Raw genomic sequence first — 9,083 nt, 5'->3', positions numbered from 1 at the left:
GGATCTTGTCCACCGCCTTTTTTTTTTTTGGCACAGGGGATTGAACTCTCGTTTACTGTCTTTCTAAAGCTGATAAAATCCTGGTGAGGTGTACTCTTGTGTACAAGCTGAGGCCTCCTGAGAGGAGGTGCCAGTAGGTGCTAGACAGGAGTAGGGCCTCACACTTCCCCCAGGCTCTGCTTTTTTCTCTGTGCTCTGCTGCAGCTTCAGCAAGGAAGGTAGATGAAACTTGCCTTCTCTCTTTTCCTCTCTTCCTCCACTTGGGAAAAATTAGTCAGTGTCAGGAGTACCCTCGCTGTGGGACCAGAGGACATTTCACCTGTGCTTGGTTTTTGTCTTACCCTGGTCTCTCAGTACCTGGAACAAAGGGGAAGATGATCCTACTAGTTCCCAGCAAGGGCCTCTTCTCAACCTCTGTGCTCTGTCTGTTTTTGCTAATGGATTGGAATAAGGGGAGGTGGTCTCAAGGCTGGAGGAGGGAACATGACCCCCGCACCCCTTCACCATGGGCCAAGGGCCAGGGTGCACCTCCCTCTTTTGTCCAGCAGATGGCGCACATAGCATCGTCATAGCTGTAGTGCACGGGCTCTAGGGCTCCCAAGTCTTTAACAGCTGCAGGGCACCCCTGCCCTGTGGCTAGATCTTTCTTCAGCAAGAAGCGAAAACCTGGGGCCATCCTTCCTTCTTGGCACCCTGGAAGTCAGTCCTCCCACCTGCCTGCCCCTCCATCTCTTCCTGTAGCAAGTAAAGGCAAGGTCAGGGAAGACTCCCTTTTGGAGCTTCTGCCCAGCAATCCTATTTCCTCCTTCCTAGAGGCAGCTGGGCAGGAAGGGGCAGACAGGAGGGGATGCAGGAAGATTCTCCAAGCTTGGAAAGAAGGAAAGTGCCAAGGACCTAACACCAAATTTATCACTGTTTAAAAACAAGAGATTTTCCCCAAAAGTGAAGATGTAAGAAACTGATCCAGTGTACATGCATTCTCAAACTGCAGTTGCGATGCCAGGATGCTTCCTCCTCAGACCTGTTGTGGGGAAAGAACAGAAGGGGAAGGTGACTGCGTGGTCAGAGGCTCATTCGTGTGTCCCCGCCCAACCAGTGTTGGGTCAGTCTCCAACCCTTGCCAGCCTATGCTCAGGGAGTGAGGACTGTAAAATCAGAGCTCAGAGTCAGCTCATCCGACCTGCATCTCCAGGCAGGACTACTGCCCACTCATCCTGGGCAGGGGAGGACCTCCTTTTGGGTTCCAAATGTCCTTTACCAAATAAATCCGTGGCCTGCTCCTATCCCCTGTTCAGGAGCGAGAAGTCCTATATAAAGTCTAACTTCAGTCCTTCCTGCTGCAGCTTAATCCCATTTCTCTTGGTTTGCTTGTTAGGGAGGCAAGTCCTCTTACCATAAGAATATTTCAGTGGCAGAACTGGTCCTTTGTTTCTCTTTTCTGATTGCAAATATTAGCCCCTTGTCCTTATCTAAGTGCTCCCCGGCAGACCTGGTGGCCCAGCCCTGGGGTCTTACCGAGTTGGCTCCCTGGGAGTCCAGGGGAGGTATATGGATGGAGGGTTCCTCTGTGCTGGGCTCCTCACTGCTCCTCTCCTGAGTCTTAGGGGTGAATCCTGCAGATTCTAGGGAGGGAAGAGGAGGGAAGATGAGGTAGTAGGGAGAGGGCATTTATGAAAGCCTTGGAAAGAAGGGATTGCTGCTGCTTACCACACCCTATGCCCAGTGATCCCTGAGAGAGACCCACGTGGGAGCAAAGCTGCAGGAGCTACAGGGTTTTCTCTGATCACAGTTACTACTAGAGACTCACGACTTTTTTTTTTTTGGTACCGGGGATCGAACTTGGGTCCTTGCTCTTGCGAGGCAGGTGGCGGAACCACTGAGCTAGATCCCTGGCCCGAGACTCATGGCTTTTTATCTGCACTTAGACACTGAAAAAGAAAAGCCTCTAAAAACATGAAAAAAAATTGGGGTACAGTGTGTGGCTACACTTGACCTGAATTGATATGAAGCTACTTTTAGTCTTTACCCATTCAGTGAGACCATTCATTGGATTGTAAAAATATTAATGTTTGATTATTAGGGTGCTCTGATATATATATAGGATATATAGTATACTATAGGATATATATAAAATTTCATAAAATTAGACATTCTGAATTCTGCAACCCATCTGAGATAAGGGATTGTAGACATGGATTAACATCACTATCACCACAGATTTCATTTATTACATACTTTGTGTCAGTGCTCCTGAGCTAAGAACCAGACTCAACTTTTTTTTTGTTTTTTAGACCCATTTTAATATTCACAGACAACCCAATGAAATAAACACCCTCATTATCACATTATCATTTTATAAGCCTAGGTTAAGTTGTTCAAGGCCTCTCAGCTGGCTAAATGGCAAGTGGCAGAGTCGGGAACCTAGCCTGTGAGTGAGTGCTTTTCCCATAATGGTGGCTTCTCCCATACAGCTGCAATAGGGATCTCTGGGGTCCCAGCTGGGAGGGCTCAGTGTCCTACAGTAAGAAGAGGTGAAGGTTCAGATTCATGCAGGTATGTCCATATCCTTGAGCTGGCTTTTGGCTATTTCAAGACCTCTCCTAGGCCCAACACTACCCCCTCCCCCAGTGGGTGTCTTGCCTCCTACTGGGCTTGGGAACAGAGGGTCTGGGGCCCTCTCCAGGCTGTACATACTCTGTGCTGTCCCAGGGGTGCCCAGCCTGCACTCTGCTTCTGTGTCTGAGATCCCAGGTGGGCAGGACTCCTGGGTCCCTGTGCTCTCGGCAGCTCCCTCAGGCTCCTCTCCTTGCTTCTGTTGCCCCAGGTGATGTTCAACCATTGTCTGGAGCTCTGGGGGCACAAAGAAAGGGAGGGAGCACTACGTGACTGCCCAGAATCTCCAACAATCGCCACTCATGGGTTGGCACATGGGTAGGTGTGACTTTCCCATCCCCTGAGATATGGACAAGGAGGGGACATCAGCTGGGTAACAGAGGATCAAAAGCTAGACTATACAAAGTAGTTCTTTCAAAGGTAAGGGAGGCATAGGGTAAGAACTCTGAAGAATGCTCTGCAAGATATTCCTGACTCGCCGGGATACGTGGTCTCCCCTGGGGACAGGAAAAAAGACTCCATTTAGATTCAGGAAATATTTGAGTACCTTCTGTGGCTGTGCTGTATGCTGATGAGTTCACATATATTATTTATCTGCCATGACTAGATGGTATTCAAGGTTGGGTGGGGTAGGTAGTTTCTGCAAAGCCGCTTGCTAGTGGCAGAGCTGGGCTTTTAGCCCTGTCATCTAGCAACAGTTGCACTCTAATAGAAGGGGTTTCAATGACCACCCACATGACCTTTCCAAAGGGGCATCAGGTCTACATCTCAGCTTCAGGCCTGCAGAGGAAAAAGGCATTGGAAGGGTCTGCCCAACCTTTCATTGTGGGTGTGGTCCTTGTCATCTTCTTCCGTTGGTGTGGAGACATTGCCAGAGTGGACTGTGGAGGACACAGAGGACAGACAGATGGTGTCAGCCGTTCCTGCCCCACTCCTTTGCCTTGCCACTCTTTTGGATTGGAGATTGGGGCTTCAGAAAGAAGCGCAAAGGAAATTCCTGCTTTCCAGACACTTCCACTGTGGTGGCAAGGAGACTCCGTGTGTGTGTGTGTGTGTGTGTGTGTGTGTGTGTGTGTGTGTGTATGTGTATAAGCATGAGTACAGGCCCCACTTATGTACCTTTTGGGGAAGGAGAAAAGAGGGAGTCAAAAAGTCCTACAGGTTGGGCATAGGATTTTTTTTTTTGTTTTTTGTTTTTGATGTGGCACTGGGGATCAAATCCAGGCCTTGTGCATGGTAGGCAAGCACACTACCATTGAGTTATACCTCCAGACACAGGCGGGCAAGGTTTTGAGAAAAATCCTCAATGCTCCTGGGGGTCCCCCAGGCTGAGCTGAGTGGGGGGCAGCTTACCTTGAGAAGTGGGTTGGGGATCCGGTCTTCATCCACTTCTGAGGGGAACAGGGAAAGGAGAAGGCCATAAGGCCAGGAAATCCAGGGTCCCAAAGAGTTGACCTCCTAAGTGGAGGGGACTGTGCAACTGCCTGCCTCCTGATCTCTCTAGGAAGTTGGCCCTCACAGCTGCCTCAGGCCCACTCCCTCCTGCTCCCCTCCTGCTCCCCTCCTGCTCTGCTGGCTGGCCTTTCATCCTCTGCCTCTGTCCTGGACTCTGGCCAATCTGTATCTCCATCCTTGCCCCTTTCCTTGAGGTCTCTGAAGGCAGAATCCGGTGTCTTTCTGCTTTCTTTCTCCCTCTGAAGTATCCACTTCTCTTTCTCCTTCCACCCATTCCCCCATCCCATGGCCTGAGCCCTGCACAGGAGAGACCACTGATGGAGAACAGTGCCAGGGTCCAGGCAGGTACAGTCATTTGGTGTATTTGCGGGGAAGCTGGAGACCCATCCTGAATTCCAGTCTAGCTAGTTAACCTGACCATCTTTCCTCCATGTCCCTGTCGAGCTCCCTTGACATTCTCGGAGACTTTGTTCATTTCCTAGACTCTGATTGGGACAATGGTGACCAGAATCCCAGCTGCTCCCTGAGCTGTTTCTAACCTTCCCTTTCCCTTGGGGGCCATGAAGCTAGCTGATGGAGGCGGTCCCTCCCCCTCACAGCTGTCCCTGCCTCTGAGGGAGGGGGCAGCAGCATCTCAGTTGCTGGAGAAACCTGGAAGGCTGTTGCTGCAGCAACCAGCACTCAGTTGACCATCCCAATTCCTCAGGGACTGAGGAACCTGGTCCCCTCCTCTTATTAGCACTGTTCCATTTTCCCAAGAGCAAAAGCTAATTCAGGTAGCTGCCACTTCCCTGGTTTTTTTTTTTTTTTTTTTGGTGCCAGGATCGAACTCAGGACCTTGTGCTTGTGAGGCAGGCGGCAGCACCACTGAGCTAAATCTCTGTCTAACTACTTCCCTGTTTTTGAGACTGAGGAGATCCTTGACTCCTTCGATCTACCTCTTGTCTTCAGTTTCACACTCATCTGCTCTCGCTGGGACCCTGCTGTTTGTAGTAGTTCCCACTTTTTTCAGTGACCCATCCTTTGGTTACCTGGAGATGACTGGTCACTGGTCAGCACGAGGGTGGCAGGCGTGGGGCGGCGTCTCCGAATCTGGGGTGGGGTTGGAGAGGCAGAGGAAGTAAAAAACATGTAAAAGTAGCTGTCAAAGTCTCATCCAATGCTCCTTGGTTACACAAGGCAGGCCAGTCCACTTAGTTGTAGCCTTTAACATGGAGACTTTTTCTTTTCAGTCCTGGGAATCAAACTCAGGACCTTGCACTTGCCAGGCAGGCACAGTGCCACCGAGCTACATCCCCACCCCCCACCTAACACACCTCAAAAAAAATGCCATGTTACACTGGACCTGCTATCCTAGGGTGGGTGTCCTTGGGCTCATCTGCTCCTTTGGGGAGTGCTACTCCTGCCGACTCAGAAGACCACCTCCTCTCCCTGCAAGTCCCCCTCCTCTTCCCACCCGCCCCCATTCCTGCCCCAGCTCTTCATCTCAGCGGCTTTATCTGCTCTAATGCATTGATTTCTGGACTGCTGTCCTTCCGTCCATCCTGGATCAATGGTCAGAAATATCCTGAGAGGGTACAGGGCTTTCCCTTGGCCTCCCAGGCCCCCCCGCCATAGACATTAACCCTTTGTGGGTCAGCACCTGCAGAGAACATCTCTCCAGCCCACCCAGCCCAGGGAAGGAAGGTCTGAATGTGCCTACTGCTTCCTAAAGTCCTCCTGATCTTTGGACACACTGGCTTTCTAATTTGTCTGGGAAATCCTTGTCATGGCAAATATAATGCAAGGAAGAGCCTTAGGTAGGACGCTGGCCAGGGCCTAAAGGTTAGCTGAAAAATTTTTATCCTGGACTCCTGGTCCCATTCTAAGAGATTAACATGTACAGCTGAGGCACTGCAGGGGCTTTGACCCCCCCCCCCTTCTTTTGTTGTGCTGCTGATAAAGTTGACCTGTTGTTGAAGTCAGTCCAAGGACTTCTGGGATGAGTGGTTCTTTTCTTTCTTGGGAAACCTTGGGGTGGAAGAGCATAGAACAGTGGGGGTTGGAGCTCCTGCAGCTCCCTCCAGGGCAGGAAAGGGGCTCAAGTTATGCAGGGCTGAGAGGAGTGGGGTGGGGATGCTGAATGATCACATCTCTATCTCTGCATATGCATTGTTCAGTGTCATCCCTGCTGGCAGGGGAGGCTGGGAAATGGAGAACCACTGCCCTTCTCTATGCCTAGAAAGTGGATACCAGCTATACTAAGAGGGGCTGTTTAAGCCAGAGAGGGATGCTCTTCCCAAAGAAAAAATAGCATAGCAAAAACAGAACGGGGGTATTTGAGGGTAGGGCATTGTTCCAGGAGAATCCAATGACATCTATTTTGAGTGACATTTCAAGGTTCCCAGCAGTGCCCACCCTGTGTGTGTGTACGCAGGCACACACTGCACAGATATTAACTGTGAGTTGTCTGGCTATTTATTCCTGGTGCACATGGGTGGAGGACAGGCAGTGTGGCACTCACACTTCATGCATGTGGGTGTGGTGGCATCTCTTTAGGAGGAGAGGACTCCTCCTCAGTCTCTTCTGCCCCTGGTGGGGAGTACTGGCCCTACAACAGTGGAAGAGAGGGTTAGGTAGAGTGGGGATTAGGGGGTGGAATAACATCTGAACTGGGATCCCAAGGAAACTCTGAGCGTAACAAAAATGAACTCTGAGAGGGCAGCAGGGCTCTAATCTTGCACAGGTCTCTTACTTAATCTGGTTCCTTGCCTTAGACAAGGTTTGGAAGCAATCAGAACCCTCAAGAACTGTGATATCCCACAGCAGGAGGGAGGGAAGTCAGACTTGCTGACGCACCTGAACTGGTAGTAGAGAATCTCTTCCTTTTTTGCATCTATCCCAAATTCTAGCTCTCAAGGACACATGGTGCCTTCACTTCTGATTTATCTCTAAATCAGCAATGCCAAGGAACTGGTGGTGGTAGGCATCCCTCTACCCCTGCCACTCTGTGCTCCATAATGCAGGGCTTCAAGTCCTTTCACCCTCCCCTGTGGGTCTGGGTTAGGAGCTCCTGCCAAGCCTGGAGCTTTTTGCCTACATACTTGGTAACACAGCAGGAAGGGCTGAGGCTAGATTACAGGTAGAATTTCAGGCAGAGAAGACACAGATTTCTGAAGATTAGAGAAAAGCAGGTCTAAGTCCCAGCTGTTCTTTGCTCTTGGCTCCTTATTCCCCCAATTCCCTGTTCCTAAAGCATCCGGCCTACACCGTCCTCCTCCCAACACCCAACACACACCTACTACACCTGCCTCCTACAACACCAAACAGAAGCAGGTGTCAGGCCCTACCTGTGCCAGCGGGTGGCAGTTCTCCTTGGATCCCCCAGCTCCCATAGCCCATACACTTGGGCCCTTTTGCTGGAGTCAGAAGTTATCTTAGCCTGTCCCTGTCTCTGGGCATAGAAGCCCTCCCTCTAACCTCCAGGAACACTCCCCATGATAGGAGCTCTGTGAGGGACCACAGTCCCTCCTGTAGTCATACCATAGAGGTCCGGAGGTGGTGCTCACCCCAGGCCAGGGGCGACCTCTGCCTTGGGAAGCTAAAGTTACAGAGAGAGCACCTGCCCTTTCCCTTCACATCCAGACCTTATTTGCCAAACAGCTGGAGCAACAACAAAATCTCCTGGCTGTCCCAAGAGGTTACCAGGTTCTCCAATTGTGGAAGCCCAGCCAGAGCCCCAGGGCTGGTGTGTGTGTGTGTGTGTGTGTGTGTGTGTGTGTGTGTGTGTACCCAGCACTGACCTTGTGGAAACTGGGTGCTGGGTAGGAATGGAAGGTCTAGGAGAATAGACAGAGAATACAACAAGAGATGGAGCAATGGGCAAATATGCAAATGTTTGTCAAACAGGCAGTCGGTAGTAACCCTCTCCACAACGCTCACTCTCACTGAGACACACACTGCTCACACACTCTCACACACGGCTGCCTCTGCCAGGCTTCTTGGAGCTAAAAATAGGCCAGGCCAGGAGGCTGGGCCAGGGCCCTGGACTCCCACTCTCGATCCAAGGCCCTCACAGTACCTTGCAGATCCTCAGCTTGGACTCCAGCCCCTGGACAGCACCCACCTCTGCGCCAGCCGCCCCCCCTCCCCCCCCCGTGTCATTCCCTCGATCCCATGCCTATGCTCCAGTCCAGAGGGCAGGAGTTGGGAATCGGGATCCACGTGCTCAGACTTGCAGAGGAACGGAGCCCCGGGGCTGCAGACCCCACCACCCCTCTTCCCCACGCCCCAGGGCTCTCGGTTGGCCGCAGCCTCTTCTGGTCACCACTCCTTGGAGCCGGGCAAGGTGCGCCCCCAGGTGGGAGGGGACAGGGAGAGCTGATTCTCTTCTTCCAACTCCCACAGTGCCAGGCTCCCCCCATCACCGACCCCCGCCCTGCCCTCCCTTCAGCGCCTCCACCGGCTCAGAACTCGGCGGGGGCTGACAGGGTGGAGCAGGCGAGCTTGCTGACGAGGGGGAGGGGTCGTGTCCTCAGATAGGCCCCCTCTTCCGGAGCTGGGGAGCAGAGAGCGACCCTCTCGGGGACAGATATCGCATGGACGCACTCGTCCTTTGGTCAGTCTCAAAGAAGCAGATGGGGAGATGAGCTTCGACGGTGGGGGGAGGGGACAGGAGCCCCCCAAACTGAGCACGATCGTCCTCGAAAGGGCGCCTCGCCAAGGAAGGACGAGGCGGGGATCCCAGGTTCCACCAGCCCAGGCAGGGGTCACTCGTCTGGGCTGGGCGAGTCCCCTGCCGCCCCGCCCTGTTCCGCACCTGCTCGGCGGCCTCGGGGTCAAGGTGCGGCTCCAGCAGCGGCACGGTGAACTGAATCTTGCGGGGGCTGTTGTCCGGCTCCATGGCTGGGGCGCCGCGGCGGCGGAGTAAAGGCGCGGGACTCGGGGCTGGGGCGGGCGCGCTCCCTCTCCCTCCGCTCCGGCCCCGGCCCCAGCCCGGCGCGCTCGGCTCGCGGCTCCCGGCTCGGCGCTCCAGG

The 9,083-nt window shown here is 52.9% G+C and overlaps 1 protein-coding gene across 1 annotated transcript; it reads right to left on the bottom strand.

Annotated features, from left to right (window-relative positions):
• Positions 1-891: 891 nt before the first annotated feature.
• Positions 892-9,083, bottom strand: Ppp1r1a (protein phosphatase 1 regulatory inhibitor subunit 1A). The gene is made up of 7 exons (XM_004872812.3): positions 8,867-9,083; positions 5,100-5,160; positions 3,967-4,004; positions 3,431-3,494; positions 2,695-2,850; positions 1,516-1,622; positions 892-1,021 (listed from the first exon to the last, which is right to left on the bottom strand). The coding sequence occupies exons 1-7, from the start codon at positions 8,948-8,950 to the stop codon at positions 1,016-1,018; spliced, it is 516 nt and encodes a 171-aa protein (XP_004872869.1). The 5' UTR covers positions 8,951-9,083; the 3' UTR covers positions 892-1,015.

The sequence above is a fragment of the Heterocephalus glaber genome, unplaced genomic scaffold (genome assembly GCF_053883595.1).
Source record: "Heterocephalus glaber isolate CG9 unplaced genomic scaffold, H.glaber_assembly_v1.0 deba00001060, whole genome shotgun sequence".
In the NCBI taxonomy this organism is placed as follows: Eukaryota; Metazoa; Chordata; class Mammalia; order Rodentia; family Bathyergidae; genus Heterocephalus; species Heterocephalus glaber.
Note: the sequence above shows the minus strand (reverse complement) of the source record. Positions and strands in the feature narration are given on the sequence as shown.